This window comes from Papio anubis, chromosome 18, assembly GCF_008728515.1.
Source record: "Papio anubis isolate 15944 chromosome 18, Panubis1.0, whole genome shotgun sequence".
NCBI lineage: Eukaryota > Metazoa > Chordata > Mammalia > Primates > Cercopithecidae > Papio > Papio anubis.
Genome location: NC_044993.1, coordinates 61,059,686 through 61,076,286, shown reverse-complemented (window position 1 = coordinate 61,076,286; position 16,601 = coordinate 61,059,686). Strand labels below are relative to the sequence as shown.

The 16,601-nt window shown below is 48.1% G+C and overlaps 1 protein-coding gene across 3 annotated transcripts in view; it reads left to right on the top strand.

Annotated features, from left to right (window-relative positions):
- The first annotated feature begins 304 nt into the window (after positions 1-304).
- The window catches only part of SHISA9 (shisa family member 9), a 337,726-nt gene continuing 321,429 nt past the window's right edge, over positions 305-16,601 (top strand). For 2 of the 3 annotated variants that reach the window (XM_021931771.2, XM_003916566.4), the window contains exons 1-2: positions 747-1,317; positions 15,618-15,745. In XM_021931771.2, the coding sequence (XP_021787463.1) occupies positions 755-1,317; positions 15,618-15,745 (691 nt within the window). In that variant the 5' untranslated portion in view covers positions 747-754. Of the gene's footprint in view, positions 1,318-7,458; positions 10,626-15,617; positions 15,746-16,601 lie in introns of those variants that run through there. The other variant, XM_009196027.4, reaches the window with a different exon arrangement.

The window sequence follows — 16,601 nt, the reverse complement described above, 5'->3', positions numbered from 1 at the left end:
GCCTCTGCGCTCTGGACAGGGCTGAGCCGCGCCTCCTACCCAGAGAGGGCGCGGGAGGTCCCGCCGCGGTTCTCCACCTGCCGGGAAATCCGAGCGGCTCCTCTAGCCTCGGCGGCTGCCGAACTCGCTCCTCCCCGCCCGCTCTCCTGGCTCAGCTCTGCACGCCCCTCAGCTAGCTCCCGCTCGTGTCACCTCTCCCTGCGCCCCCGCCCCTCTAGAGCTCGCGCCCGCCCCCCCCCCCCCCGCGCCTCCTCTGCCCGCCCTCCTCCCCCTCCCCCTCCCCCTTCCCTCCTGCCCTCCCTTCATTCCACAAGTGTCGCTTCGCTCTCTCAGCGCACTTGGCGAGCTGGAGAGGTGAGAGGGATACTGCGAGAGGGCTCGGGGCGGCCAGTCCGGGGCCGCCGGCCAAGGCTAGGCGCTGCCAGCCCAATTCTCCCCTGCTCTCCGCCCCCGCCTCCCCCAGTGGCCGGCCGGACCTTCACCCCGAGCTTGCCCCCGCTCATCCTTCCCCCGCCCGGCCGGGCGCGCTCCTCCCCGGCCAGCCCCTCGGCGCGCGGCGCGCTGGAGGCGAACGCGGGCTGAGCCGAGCGCAGTGGCCGCCGACCACCGAGCGCCCCGCGCCGCTCCCTGCATGTGCGGCCCGCGGCGGCTCGCAGCCCCCGGCAGCAGCCTCGGCAGCTTCGGCCGCGCCTCGAGAGGCGGCCGCAGCGGCTCCAGCGGCGGCCGAGCGGCCGAGCCCGGGCTGGGAGACACCATGCGCCGCGTCCTCCGGCTGCTCCTCGGCTGCTTCCTCACCGAGCTGTGCGCCCGTGTGTGCCGGGCGCAGGAGCGAGCGGGGCACGGGCAGCTGGCGCAACTGGGCGGCGTGTTGCTGCTGGCGGGGGGCAACCGCTCTGGGGCCGCCTCAGGAGAGGCCACCGAGGGCGCCGAGGCATCCGACGCGCCCCCGACCCGGGCGCCCACGCCGGACTTCTGCCGGGGCTACTTCGATGTCATGGGCCAGTGGGACCCGCCGTTCAACTGCAGCTCGGGCGACTTCATCTTCTGCTGCGGGACTTGTGGCTTCCGGTTCTGCTGCACGTTTAAGAAGCGGCGACTGAACCAAAGCACCTGCACCAACTACGACACGCCGCTCTGGCTCAACACCGGCAAGCCCCCCGCCCGCAAGGACGACCCCTTGCACGACCCCACCAAGGACAAGACCAACCTGATCGTCTACATCATCTGCGGGGTGGTGGCCGTCATGGTGCTCGTGGGCATCTTCACCAAGCTGGGGCTGGAGAAAGCGCACCGGCCCCAGAGGGAGCACATGTCCAGGTGGGCTGCCTCCCCTTCGCCCTCCCCTCGGGGCTTCGCTCTCCCTGCTCTCTCCTCCCCACCTTCCCCCAGGCAATGGCGCTCCCCACGGTCCCCGCTCTCCGCATCCCAACCTCTCCGCTGGGGGTTGTCACCGGGAAGCCAACTTCGGCTTGGAGCGCGGAGAAGGGGCGCTGGGCTCAGCACAGGTGTGGGGCTGAGCGTGTGCGTGTGTGTGTGAGCGTGTATGTGTGTGTGACTCTGCCCCCGGCCGCCTCCTCCCGCTGGTGATTGAGGCGGACTTGAGACACACTGCCTGGGAGCCCGTTGCCCCGAAGTCTTGGGATTTGAGGAGGGGGGTCCATGGCACCACTCGGATTCCAGGTGCTAGCCTTTTGGTAAACAGGGACAGGCGAGCCCGAAAGGGAAGGGGGGCGTGTGTGAGCCCGAGCGCGCGTGTGTGAAGGAGGGAGGGTCAGAGTGAGTGCCGCCTGCAACTCGTACGACTCGCGGAAAGGAGGCGAGGGAGGTGGAGTGAGGGGAGGGCGAGAACAAAAGCCTTGCTTGGAGCGACCGCCTCGCTTTACCACAGCTTCGCGGTCCCTGGATTTCGGACCTCAACTGCCCCCGCCCCTTTACCCACCTCGTCCATTTCTCCGGCCTCCACCTCTCCCTGCCCGGGGCCGTGGCCATCGCTGCAGATTGAGCCCCTTGCCCTGGCTGGTTTGGACTCTGGGGGCCCGAGCCCCCTCCTCCCGCGCCCTCACTTCCAAGCACCCTGATTTCGTCAACTTTCGGGTTTGCCTTGTTCATTATGCAAGCCCCAGCACCAGCTAGTTGCAGCAGATGGGAGAAGGCATTGGGGGATTAATGGAGCTATTTGCCATTTTTTTTTTTTTAAGTGTCTAAATCGATTCGCAAACTCCGTAACTTTGGAGGCGGAGGACGCGGCCACTAGGAGCACTAAGCCCCCGGCCGCGGGAGAGGCGGGGGGTTGGCGTGAGGTCCGGGCGGGCGGGGTGGAAGGAGCGACTAGCGGCCTGCGAACAGCTGGATGGTTGGGGCATATAAGCTTTAACTGTCCCCTTTCCGAGTCTGGGCAACGAAGTCGCTGTGTTTTCCTCTACCCTCTCCCCACCCCTTCTCCTGCGCCCCCTCTGCCGGGGGCCTATGTGTGCGCGCGCGTGTGTGCACGCGCTCCGTGTGATGCCTAAAAAATCTGAACAAAGAGACCCACCAAAAATAGGCAAAGGAACATCACCACCTCACTAGCAATTATTTTCTATTTATACGACGAGTATCCGATGAGATTTTTTTTTTTTTTCCCCCAGAGAGAAGAGATTTTGGGGGAAGAGGTGAGGAAGTTATCGGTTTGGGTCAGCAGGGAGCTGTGGGTGGACGGTGGGGTCTTGTTGCACAGAAGTAAGCTCCGAGGGGCTTCAGAGAAACCCTGACCTACTAAAGGAGTAAAGCTCTGGCCCCGCCCACCTTCCGCAACCACAGGGTGTCCCGTCCCCAGCCCCACTGGCCGGGCCAGTCCCTGTTAATTCCTGGGGTCTGTGTTAAGATGGGGGGAGAAGTGGTCTCAGGACTGCGGCAGCGGGTGTCGCCTTGGTAGGGAAAGATTCACTCCGAGACAGGTAGGCTGCCTTGCAGATTTGGTTAACTACTGCTGAAATCTCCACCAAGCCCTGTCCTCGAGAACCAGCTCTTAAAAGAGCCCTCCCTGATGGCTGGCCGGACGGGAGGTGGGCAGGTGGGGAGAGGAGCTAACCTTTGGGCATCTATGGGAGAAAGTGATGCTATATCAGCCCTCTTTGATCTGGGCGTTGTGGTGACAGCTCTCTACTGGTTACCCAAGGGCCCAGGAAGGACCCAACTTCCTGGTCCTGCCCCTCCCCCCCACCCCGTGCAGCTCTGCTGGGGGAAAAATGAGCACAGCTGAGCGGGTTACAGCTACTTTCTTCTGCTGCTCTAGGGAGGGTATGCCTGGTGGCAGAATCTAGGGGACCCAGTCCTGGGGTACCAGAACCCCAACACAGGTCCTCCCAGTATACATTTTTGAGATTTCCAGAGTGGAGTGGAAGTGCACACTCCTGAAAAGAGAGTTGTTGATTTTTACTGGCGGCTTCTGAGGTATGATTTTCCGCTGTAACTGCTGTTTAGTATTACCTGGAATGTTTTATAAAAACTTCCTGTCACCAGGGGTCCCACCCTAAGCTACTTAGATCCAAATCTCTAGGGAGAGACCTGAGCCTCTGTATTTTTTTTTTTCTTTTTGTATTTTTAGTAGAGATGGGGTTTCACCATGTTGGCCAGGCTGGTTTCGAACTCCTGACCTCCAGTGATCATCCCACCTCAGCCTCCCAAAGTGCTAGGATTACAGGCATGAGCCACTGTGCCCGGTTGCAGCTGCACCTTGAAAAGCTCACCAGGTGATGCTGATGTGCAGCCAATCATTGTTAAGGAAAAGGAACTAACACCTGCTGAGCACTGTACAGGGAGCCAGGCACTATACTGGGGGGTGTGTGTGTGTGCACGTGTGTGCAAGTAAACACTCTCTCATTTATTTCTCACAACTACCTTATGAGACAGGTGCTATTTTAATATCCATATACATTCAAGAAAATCATGGCTCAGGTGAGGTGCTGTGTCCAAGGTCACACAGTTAGGAAATTGTGCGTTATCAGTCTCCCGGTTTTAATTGTGTTTTCACAATTAAATGTGATGTTTTCAGATTGAATAAATGTCAGGATCTGGGGCAGTGTCCTAAAATGCAGATTCTTGAGTTTGATCCACAGAGATTCTGAATCAATAAGTTCTGGGTGGGCCTGAGAAATCTTCATTTAACAAGGAAGATTGTAATCCCCTAATGGCTCTGAGATAAAGTGGTCCACACTTGGGGAAACACCGGTCTTGGGTTTGGGGATACTTCACGGGGTTGAGGGATGGATAAATTAATCCAGGAGAAAGGAGAGGAGCCACTGTGACTCTCTCATTTTATTTGCATTTTTATTTTTTATTTTCTTGAGACGGAGTCTCGCTTTGTCACCTAGGCTGGAGTGCAGTGGCAGGATCTCGGCTCACTGCAACCTCCGCCTCCCAGGTTCAAGTGATTCTCCTGCCTCAGTCTCCTGAGTAGCTGGGAATACAGGTGTGCACCACCACGCCCGGCTAATTTTTTTGACTTTTTAGTAGAGACAGGGTTTTTCCTGACCTTATGTGATCCTTCCACCTCTGCCTCCCGAAGTGCTGGAATTACAGTCATGAGCCACTGTACCCTGCCGTATTTGCGTTCTGTTGCTTGTTTCTCAAAGTATGTAACCTTTCTGTGGTGCTGGGGCTGCTCCAGGTGCCTGCCAAATGCATCCTGGGCTGCTTACACAGTTAATCATTTGGAGTCCCAGCTATGGCAATCGACTCAGTAGCCTTTGCCGGATCGTGCCAAGGGATGCTCCAGTGGGTGTCGACATGCCAAGCTTGGCATCAGAGAGGCTGCTATGACGCAAAGCGGCTTCCAGGTGAAATTAACCTGCCAGTCACAGCCTCTTAATTTTTGTCTGGAGCTGCAAGGGAGCCTGAATGGGGATTTGTTCTCATCCAGACTGAAAGCGCATTCTCTTGAAAGACATAAAGCATCCTGTTGCACCCCCATTATAAACTTTACTCCTGGTGACCAGTAAACTTGGGTTTTGCTGCAGAGGCCTCCAAGATATCAGTTTGCAGGTTCAGAGTCCTGGGCCTGTGGCCTGCTTGCTTCTGGGCTAATTAGGGCTGAGAAAAGGAGAAAGACAGCAATTCCAGGAAGCGGTGGGGGAAGGTTTGCATGGGATCTTGTAAGAACTGAACAAACGCCCATTCAGCAGCTGCAAGAGCAGCCACAGCCAATCACTATTTATTAGAATAAATGACTGCACATGGTAGCCAGCTATGGATACCAAACCATGTAGACATGCTTTGCTTGATCTGCAAGGTATTTCTACTTAGGTGTTTTTAAGTTTTCCTCAATTTTGTGTTGTGATAAGTTTTAAACATACAAAAAAAAAAAAAAAACCCTTGAAAAATCACAAAATAACTTCAGTATATCCTTTATCTAGATGAGGATTTCTCAACCTTGGCACTATTGACTGGAGAATCCTGTGTTGTGTGGGGCTGTCATGTGCTTGGCAAGATGTCTGGCGGCATCTCTGGTCTCTGCCCACTAGATGCTGGTAGCACACACTCCACATCCCAGTTGTGACAGTGAAAAATGTCTTTGGACATTGCCAAATGTCTTCTAAGGGCAAAACTGGCCCAGTTGAGAACCACTAACTTAGATTGAACAATTATTAGTATTTTGTCATAGTTGCTTTATTGCTCACACACTCTCTCCATATTTTTTTCTTTCCCTTCTCCTTCCCTCCGTCCCCCCATCCCCCTTCTCTCCTTCCTTCCCTCCCTCCCTCCTTCCTTCCTTCCTTCTTCCCTTCCTCCTTTCCCTCCCTCCCTCTCTCCCTTCCCTCCTTCCCTCCATCCCCTCTTCCCCCTTCCCTCCCTTACTCCTTCCTTCCTCCCTCCCTCCCTACCTTCCTTCCTTCCTTCCTTCCTTCCTTCCTTCCTTCCCTCCCCCCTCTTCCTTCCCTCCATATTTCCTCCCTCCTCCACTCCACTCCTTCTTCCATTCCATTCATTCATTCATTCATTTATTCCATTCATTCATTCATTATTTCATCATTCCATCATTCCCTCCTCCCCTTCCTCATTCCATCCGTCCATCCGTCCCCCTCCTTCACCCATTCCTCATGCTCATTCATTCATTCATCCATCACATCATCATTCATCATGCCATTCCTTCATTCTATTCATTCATTCATTTCATTATTTCATTTCATTCATCATTTCAATATCTGATTCATTCATTCTTCCCTTCCTCCCCTCCTTCCTTCTGTCTTCTTCCCTTCCTCCTTCTTTCCTTCTTTTTCCCTTCCTCCCTTCTCCCTTCTCTTTTCTCCCTTCTCTTTCTTTCCTTGCCCTCCCCTCTTCTCATCTTCTTCGCTTCCTCATTTTCTTCCTTCCCTCTTCCCCTCCCTCCCTTTCTTCTTTCTTTCTTGGCTGAAACATGTGAAAATAAGTTGCAGACATGACACTTAGTCCCTTATATCTCAGCATGGGGCTTTCCTGGGAGCAAGGACATTCTCCTACACAGCACAATTCCATTATCATACCTAGGAAAAAGAAGAAAAATCCCATAATATTATCAGACATCCAGTCATTTAAAAATTTCTCACTTGCACACAAAAAAAATGTCATTTAGAGCTTGGTTTTGCACATCAGGACCCGGCTCATTGTATTTGGCTGTGAAATCTCTTTAGTCTCTATTATGCCTGGTGTTTTAAAACCAAGTGAGACTCAGTTGCCAACATTTAAAAACTGGGAGATTTCATGCAGGAATCCAGATTCCTGATTTCTCCCGAGAACTCAGTGGGTCTGGTGACATTGGATCTGCATTTTCACACAGCAGCTATTGGTTGCCACTGAGTGGTGACTGCCCCCTTCAGGAAGCTCTTGGGTTCATCTCAGTCACCACCTCCACGCAATTCACTCTGTTTTGTTAACTGCAGCCCCTAGAGAGTCAGTCAAGTTGGTCTGAATAGCACAGACTGCAGTCAGATGGCCTGAGATTCCATCTCAGCTCAGCTACTTAATAGCTGTGTGACCTTGGGAAGGTTGCTTCACCTCTCTGAGTCTCAGGCTCTTGTCTGCAGGTGGAGTATTCACTGAGACAGGGCTTGGAAAACAATGAGCACAGGATCTGTCACATGGTTAGTGCTCAGCAACAATTACCATTTTATCACTATCCTTATTATTCAAATTTTCTACCTCTTGTCTACTGAAGAGAATTATGTTGTCATCTGGATCTTGGTGACTAACCCTTGCTCTGCTATATTTATTTAGCTGTGTGACATTGACCAAGTCTCCTAACCTCTCTGGACTTGCATTGGAATCTGAGTGGGAGGGGCTGGCATGTGCAGAATAGGAGGGAGGGTCTATGTGTGACTATGTTAAATACATTGCAAACTGTTGGCCTAAGTGATGTTGAAAAATCCTTGTTGGTTTTGCAATTTTGCCATAAGCTTATGTGTAAATTCTCATTTAATTTCACACCCTTCCCCCATGAGGTAGGCTCTATGACAATCTGCTGTTTACGGAGGCACAGATTTCTTTCCAAGAGGATGAACCTGCCCCTGGTGAGTGGAGTGTCCGACTTCAAACCCGAACCGTCTGAGTGCATGGATCCTTGACCGCTAGGCTGCACTGCATTTGAGTGCAAATCTGCAGGAATTCCTGTCTTCTGAGATCACAAAGAAGTACGTGATGCCCTGCAAACAACAGTGCATGCATCGGGGCCAGTTCAAGAAGCCACCGTAAGATGAAGACTAGGAACATTTTCTATAACGGCCCCGGCAGGCCCAGACGTCTTGGTGGAGGCGTTGGTGAGAAATGACCTTGGGGACAGAAGCACATGTTTGAAGCTCTCTACACTTGAAGCCAGTAGGGAACACATGTCATTATTTTGTCCACCTTCAAACAGAATTGGAAATCCAAGTGGCAAGTGGCAGAGCAGGATCCGGTGTGTTTTAAAAACATGCTTCAGAAGAACTGGCATCCCTTGCAAAGAAATAGCAACAAATAATGATAAATGCACCTCCTTCTCTTGCCTTTTCCCTTCCAGTTTCTCTCCTGCCTCCCATCTTTCTATGCATTTGTGGTTATCCTAAGGCTTTGACCAGCTTCCCAGGCTGGAGAAGTCCATGTGTGCATGCATCTACTGTTAGCCACAGAAAAGTCTTTATTTTTCTTTGCAGGGTGTGTTGACTTCTCTTTGGGCACTGAGTCCTTGCATTTTAAAAATCAACTTCATTGAAGTATAATTTACACAACAAAATGCACACATTGTAAGTGTATAATTTGATGAGCTTGGACTAATGTCTACACTTGTGTCACCATTACTGTAGAAAGCTCACTCATGCCCATTGCCCTTGCATTTTTGAGAAATAAATGGTGCTTCTGGTGTAAGAAGAAGTGCTCAGGAACTCTATTCAAGTGTTTAAAAGTCAACACATAGATTGGACATTGGGATACCTGGAGACTTTGAAGCAAGATACTGGGACTCTCAGTTCTGTTTGGAAATATTCGTGTCATATATTTATCATTGTAATCGGAAAGAAAAGAGATGCACCATTTTCTTCTTGTTCCTTGGATAAGCTAAGCTCATTCCCACTTTGGAGCTGTTGCACTGGCCCTTGTGTGGCTGGTCTGTCCTCATCACCAGGGTCCCAGCTCCAATGTCATCTTCTCTGAGAAGCCGTCCCTGACCAGGCTTAGTTGCTTCCTACCCCAGCCTGACACATTCCAGCCCATCACCTAGTCAGTGTCATTTGCTTCATTTTTACATTATGGTCTAAAATTAACTTGCTAATTTACTGGTATACTAGTTTATTATCTGTCTCCTTCCATTATTCTTTTCCTTTCTTTCTTTACTTTTTTTTTTTTTTTTTAAGAGCCAGAGTTGTACTATGTCACCCAGGCTGGAGTGCAGTGATGCGATCTTGGCTCGCTGCAACCTCTGCCTCCCAGGTTCAAGCGATTCTTCTGCCTCCGCCTCCCGAGTAGCTGGGACTACAGTCACCCACCACGACGCCAGGCTAATTTTTATATTTTTATTAAAGACAGGGTTTCACCATGTTGGCCAGGCTGGTCTCGAACTCTTGACCTTAAGTGATCCACTCGCCTCAGCCTCCCAAAGTGCTGGGATTACAGGCATGCATCACTGCACCCGGCCCTTTTATTATCATTCATAGTAAGATACAGAGGGACCACAATTGTCTCGTCTACTCCATGGTTGGATTCTGAGTGCCTAGTTCAGTACTTGGCAAGTAAGAGTTCTGCATTTGATATCCTGGTTTACCTGGCATAACAGAGTATCTCCAAATTCATTCATTCATTCATTCATTCATTCATTCATTCATTCAATAGGTCTTTACTGAACATCTAACTTATGCCCAGCACTGTGCTGACAGATATGAGAGAACTGTGAATAGTACAAAAGCAATCCCTGCCCTTGCAGAGCTAACAGCCAAATATCAGGAGACAGATAACACACAAGGAAATGTACAAGAAAGTTGAGCCAGCACTTTTATAAGTACTGATTCTAGTACTAGCTTTCATAAGAAAGTACTGGTTCTAGTACTAGCTTTCAGTACTCTCTTGTGAAATGTTCAATATTCAGTCATTTCAACCTCAAAAATAGCAACATAATTATGTTGAAACATAATTGTTTGTTTAAAACAACAGTTATGTAGAAACATATTCTCCTGAACTGGGTGGAAGGCTATCAAGAAAAAGTGTAGCTGCTTCTTCAGGTAACTGCAAGAGACAGGGTTCTCTAGAGAAACAGAACAAATATACAAAGAGATTCATTATAAGGAATTGGCAAGTCCAAAATCTCCAGAGCCTTTGTTCTTGTACAAGTCTGAAGGCCGACAGGCAGGAGAAGTCTCTCTTTTTGGGGGAAAGGTCAGCGTTTTGTTCTATTCAGGCCTTCAGATGATTGGATGAGGTCCACTCGCATTAGAAGGGCAATCTGTCTTACTGGCATTAGAATGCAACCTATTTTACTCAGCTCACTGATTTAAATGTTAATCTAATCCAAGAGCACCCTCACAGAAACACCCAGAATAATGTTTGATCAAATATCTGGGCACCCCACGGCCCAGTCATGTTGACACATGACACTAACCATCCCAGTACCCTTAGGGTCTTGTCACTTGGAGTGTGGCCTGTGAACCAGCAGCATTTTTATCACCTGGGAGCTTGGGCAGAATCTCAGGCCCCACCTCCTGCTCACTGAATCAGAATCTGCATTTTAACAGGATCCCCAGGTGATCTGGATGCACTGTAACATCTGAGAAGCACTCAAACTATGTGCCACAAACAAATGCCAAATTCTTAGGCATTTGTGTGGCTTGGAACACATAGTTGGTTATTTCTACTGTCTAATTCATTACATTTTTTTAGCACATCCCTGTCTATAGAATGCTTTTTGTATGCACCCCAATATGTGCACATTTATAAGCATGTGCATGAACCCATGGACAATGATGAGGTACATTATGAAGCATACGTAAGGACAGAAATTTCAAACCAAGCTTGAGGGTGAAATAAATATTATTTGAAAATCTGTTGCTAATTGTGATGACTTCATACTATCATTAGTTACTATCTCAATGCATAATGTACACTGAAGGGTGAAGTTTATCATTAATAAAAAAATCTAGATTTGAACCATTCCTCCTGAGCATTTTCATTATTTTTATCTGACTTTGTTTTGATCTCAATAGACTGTCATTGTTTTAACCTTGTGAGAAGCTTTCGAAGAGAAGGGGAGGGGAGTCCAGTTTAGTGTTTTTTTGTGCTTGCATGATCAGTGCTATCTTCAGGCTGTGGTTTTTGTTAAGAAGGGGGCATTTTTAAAACACATGTCTGCTTTGTGATGGTTAGCCAAGTCAAAAGTATCAGATTGGTGCAAAAGTAATTGCAGTTTTTGCCATTAATTTCAATGTCAAAAACTGCAATTACTTTTGCTCCAAGCTAATAAATGATTTAATCTGTGCATACCCTTCGGGGGTACATATAATTGCCATACAGGTAGCACATCCCAGCGACGGGACTGCTGGTGGTCACCTTCCTTGGTCCAAGGTTCCCGATTCCTGCTGTCTTACATGGGCCTTCTGGGAGTGGGCGACAGCATCAGTACACATAAGACCATACAGAAAAGTTCTGACATTTCCTTCCCCCATACCAAATCGGTTTATGCAGTCTCTGGAGTGAGCGAGCCGCACTTTAAAGACTCTTTGTCCAGGAAATGAAGGCTCCTAAGACTCCTCATCTCTGCTACATGCTCTAGGAAGGGCTACCCTGGGGGAAAAGTGTCCTTGGGCTTTTGGGCTGATATTTCACAAATTTTGGTACTCAAGAGAAACCCAGGGTATCTGCGGATTGGCAGAACTGACCAAGTTCACAGTAGCCATTCTGATTACATACTTTGTTATCTTTTCGAAAGCCTGAATAGTTTGGGAGTTTTGGGGCTCGGGAGAGTGCGAGACTCCTTAGAAGATCCGACAAAAGTGATGGCTTCTTACTCGAGAAAAATGCACAAAATTTCCATCCAGTTTCAGAGGATTCAGTGATCCCCTGAAGCTCAGCATGAAGAGCTGTTTGAAAGTGAAAAAGGCGAGTTAGGTTTGGAAGGCCTCTGTCTTTCGTCTCAAAACTTTCTTTCCCTGCAGCCCCGTTGAGTTTCAGACCCTGCTTATTGCATGGAGGTCAGAAGGAGCCCAAACTTTGATTTCAAAGACGTTCAGGATTGCATCTCCTCCCAATCCCCGCACTGCTTAGTGAGTTCGTGTGGGCAGTATTTCACTCTGTGAAACGGGTTATGCCGATGGACACCATGTCACGCGCCCCTCCTAGTTGGCCCTCTTCCAGTTTCATTGGCTTTCTTGCTTGTTCTCTGAATATCTCAGCTCTTTTCTGCCTCAGGGCCTTTGCACTTGCTGTTCTCTCAGTCTGGAATGCTCTTCCCATCATCTTCACCTGACCAGCTCCTCGCTGTTCAAGGCCTATCTCCAGTGTCACCCCCTCACAAAGGCATTTCCTGATTTACACCACACCTCTCCCTCCTATTTATTTGTAACTTAAAAAAAGTATACAGTTCACTGGTTTTTGGTATATTTTAAAAGTATACTTTAAAAAATATAGTATGCAATTCAGTGGTTTTTAATATATACGTTGGTGTAAAAGTAATTGTGGTTTTTGTCATCACTTCTTTTTCTTGGGGGCGGGGACTGAGTTTCACTCTTGTTGCCCAGCCTGGAGTGTAGTGGTGTGATCTTGGTTCACTGCAATCTTCACCTCCTGAGTTCAAGCGATTCTCCTTACTCATCCTCCTGAGTAGCTGGGATTACAGGCGCGCACCACCACGCCCAGCTAATTATTGTATTTTTAGTAGAGACGGGGTTTCACCATGTTGGCCAGGCTGGTCTTGAAATCCTGACCTCAGGTGATCCACCCATCTCGGCCTCCCAAAGTGCTGGGATTACAGGTGTGAGCCACTGCAACCAGCCCATTTTTGTCATTACTTCTAATGGCAAAAGTTGCAATTCTTTTTGCACCAGCCTAATACTTACAACATTGTGCCACCATCATCACTACTTACTCCCAGTCCAGTATCTAATTCTAATGAGGTTTTCATCACCCTAAAAAGAAATCCATATCCATTAGCAGTCACTTTCCTCTCCCCTCCGCGTGTCCCCTGGCAACCACGAATCTACTTTCCATCTTTATGGATTTGCCTATTCTGGACATTGGATATCAATGGAATCATACAATGTGTGGTCTTTTGTGTCTGGCCTCTTTCACGGGGAATAATGTTTTCAAGATTCATTCACGTTGTAGCAGATATTAGTGCTTCATTTCTTTGTATGGCCGGAGAGTATTCCATTTCCTGTAACACATCTCATGTGTCCATTCATCAGCTGACGGCCATTCGGGTTGCTTCCACTTGTTGGCTATTGTGGAAATTGCTGCTGTGTCCTAGGTTCTCTTGATCACATTACTCTTTTTTATTTGATTTGCAGCCCTTGTTTGTTTGTTTGTTTGTTTATTTTTGAGACGGAGTCTTGCTCTATCGCCCAGGCTGGAGTGCAATGGCGTGATCTCAGCTCACTGCAACCTCTGCCTCCCGGGTTCAAGTGATTCTCCTGCCTCAGACTCCTGAGTAGCTGGGACTACAGGCACCCACCACCATGCCTGGCTAATTTTTGTATTTTTAGTACAGATAGGGTTTCACCATGTTGCGCACGCTTGTCTCGAACTCCTGACCTTGTGATCCGCCCTCCTTGGCCTCCCAAAGTGCTGGGATTACAGGCATGAGCCACTGCACCTGGTCGTTTATCTACTTAACATGTTTATTATTATTATTTTTTAAAATCTTCTCCCATAGAATATAAGCTCAAGGAAGGCAGCAACCTTGTTCATCTTGGGCACTGCTGTATCTTCAGGGCCTTATATAGTGTATGGCACATAGTAGATGATAAATATTTGTTAAAACAGTGAAAGAATGAGAGCTGTTGTTATTCTCTTGTCTCTCAGTGGACTCAATCTTTTCCTGTCATTCATGTGGGGCTCTTGCTGTGTTGGCTTCTCACAATGCGGTTGTTGTGAGAAACATGTGCACTAGTCTGCCTCAAGTCCCTCTGTAACCCCTTTCTCACAGCTGAGATGTCTTCTCACCAGCTCTAGTTCTTACCCCATCATTGCATTGCCCGGTGATCGACAATTCCCCCATGCTCGGGGCCTCTGTGGCCTTAGCACAGTCTCAAATTTGAATGTGTAGCAGATACTCACAGACTGCTGGGCTAACTCCACCCCTGGAGTTTCTGACTCAGGAGGGCTGGATGGATCTGAAAATTTGCATCTTAAGTTCCCAGGCGATACTGCCAGGACACTGACACTGTTGATAGGCGGACTGTTGTTTGAGAATCGCTGCTGTAGTGCGGTAAATTCCAGCAGACAGGCTGGGCCTGCTGAATTCTTGGGTGGTCTGTGTGGGTTTCCCCCAAACAGTTCCTCTTCCTACTCTGTCTCCCAGTGTGTGAGCTCAGAGGACTCTGGCCAGCTAAGGGCATGGGGGTATATCCTCAAACACGGCAATACTACTTGTGGGTTTACACCCTGGAGAACTCTGCGGTACAGAGGAGGCTGGTATGAAGATGTTTATTGGCCAGCTGCAGTGGCTTGTGCTTGTAATCTCAACACTTTGGGAGGTGGAGGTGGGAGGATCACTTGAGGCCAGGAGTTTGGAACCAGCCTGGTCAACATAGTAAGACCCTGAGACCACGTTTCTACAAAAGAAAACAAATTAGCTGGGCGTGGTGGCATGTGCCTGTGGTCCCAGTTATTCAGGAGGCTGAGGTGGGAGGATCACTTGTGTCCAGGAGTTTGAGGCTGCTGTGAGCCATGATCACACCACTGCACTCCAGCCTGGGTGACAGAGCAAGACCTTACCTGAAGAAAAAAAGAGAGATGTTTATTGCAGTGTTGTTTATTGGGGCTGGGGAGTTGGTGACCATCTAGATGGCTGTAATTATGGAAATGACAAACAGGGCTGATAGTCTGCTGGTTTGCAATGATGGCAGCTGTTTGGAGCTGCCATCCATTCTGATGGGTTTCTAATGGGCCAGTTCCTCCACCGTGCTAATTGCTGCATATGAAGACTTATGCCGGCAGGTAAGTGAAATGTGGGGATTGCATATGACAGAATATTATGCAGCAGTTGCAGGGGATGAAAGTGATTCACATTCAGCAATATGGCTAACGCTCACGTGTGAACGAAGGAAGAAACGGAATGAGGTTTATGGTAAAACACTGTTTATGTAAAAGACACATGCATATACAATAATACCTACAAAAATATTCTATATCTTTCAAGGATATTCATATAATCTAAATAAACATGATGGAGAGTAAACAGAAAAAATGTGTTGGTAGGTCTGATCTTAGGTGCGATATCTGTTTGGCAGCTCTCTGGTCTGTTCTATCTGTGAACGCTGAGGTGTTTTTTTTGCTAAGTTTCCATCTAATCATGAAGATCACTGTCATAGACTGAATTATGTCTCCATCCCCCTACACACTCCAAAAACACTCAGGCTCAAATTCCTGTGCCACAAGTTACTGGCTCTGTGACCTTGAGCAGGTCGATTCACCTTTTCTGAGCCTTTGTTTACTCATCTGCAAGGAGTAATAATCCTCATAATGTGTTTTGTGCTGCTTTGTTTAGTTAAGACATGTAATGCGATTAGCACGGTGCCTGGCTTATGGCAAATAATAAATGTTATCTACTGTTACTAATACTGGGCCATTGCTGTACATGAAGGGTTTGTATCTAGTGTCAGATATAAAGAGAGAACTAAATCTATGGAGTGCAGACACATTACATGTATTCATCATTTAATCCTCTTAAAAACTCCGTGGGGTAGATAGTCCTGTTATTACACGGCTGCTGTGAGAAGCATGTGCACTAATCTGTGTAAAGTCCCTATGTAACCTCTAATTACAGTGATTTTATTTACTTAGGTTTTTCTTGACTCCACCTCTAACTAGAATGGTGGCTCCATGGAGTAACCTGCCTTGCCATTTGTTCACAACTGCAGTACTTGGCGCATAGCACCTGCCAATCATTGTGTTTTGAATGAACAGATTTAAATTCTTTCTTCTTTCAGGGCCCTTGCGGATGTCATGAGGCCACAGGGCCACTGCAACACTGATCACATGGAGAGAGACCTAAACATCGTTGTCCACGTCCAGCATTATGAGAACATGGACACGAGAACCCCCATAAATAATCTTCGTAAGTACAGCTGCACGAACCATTTCCAGTCCCATGTGGTGACCTGAGCAGTGGTCACATTGCCAGATTTCATGGAGTGTGCTTGGGTTAGTTAAGAGCTCTTTGTGGGCAGGTTAGAAGCTTTCTTTCATCTCTTTTGGATGAAGCTGAATTTGGCATCATCAGATGTCACTTGGTTGCTTTCTTTGTTAAATGGCCATCCACTTGGTTGGTTTCACATGACTGGTTCTTTTAGCTAGTAGACGGCTCAATTGATTCATCTTGATTGATCTATTAACTAGATTAGTGGACCTCTTAGTTGTTTCATCATGGTTGAGTACTTAGTTAACCAATGAATTATTGGGTTGGTTCATTTTAGCTAGTCAATCTGTTAGCCAATGGTCTATTCGCTTATACGTCTGCCACCTGAGGTGGGCCAGTTGTGACTTCTAGGTTTCATGCTGTTTTCAATGATGAAATACTAGTTCAGAAGAATTATGTCTATTATTTGTAAAGCTAGAATTTCATAAAAACAATCCACAAAATATTCTGTGTGTAGGGGGTGCAGGGAGTGGGTATTGAATTTTGGTCCTGTTAATTTGAGGTTCCTCTGTATGATTCAACAGCAGCAAATTCGTTTCCATTGTTCTGCCAGGGGGAAAAAAACTGTGTTTGCTATTGTGTTTCAATAGGTATTTTTCACAAAGCATGATTGGGGATCTTGGTATACTCCCTAAGATTTTCTTTCCTTTCAAAGGTCTGTATATACAATATACATCATGGAGCTGATGCTCTGACCTATGAGACTGGAGAAAAACTAAGATTGTTTAATTTTTGGCAATAATGTCCTACTGTGGTTACCCCAGTAATTATATGT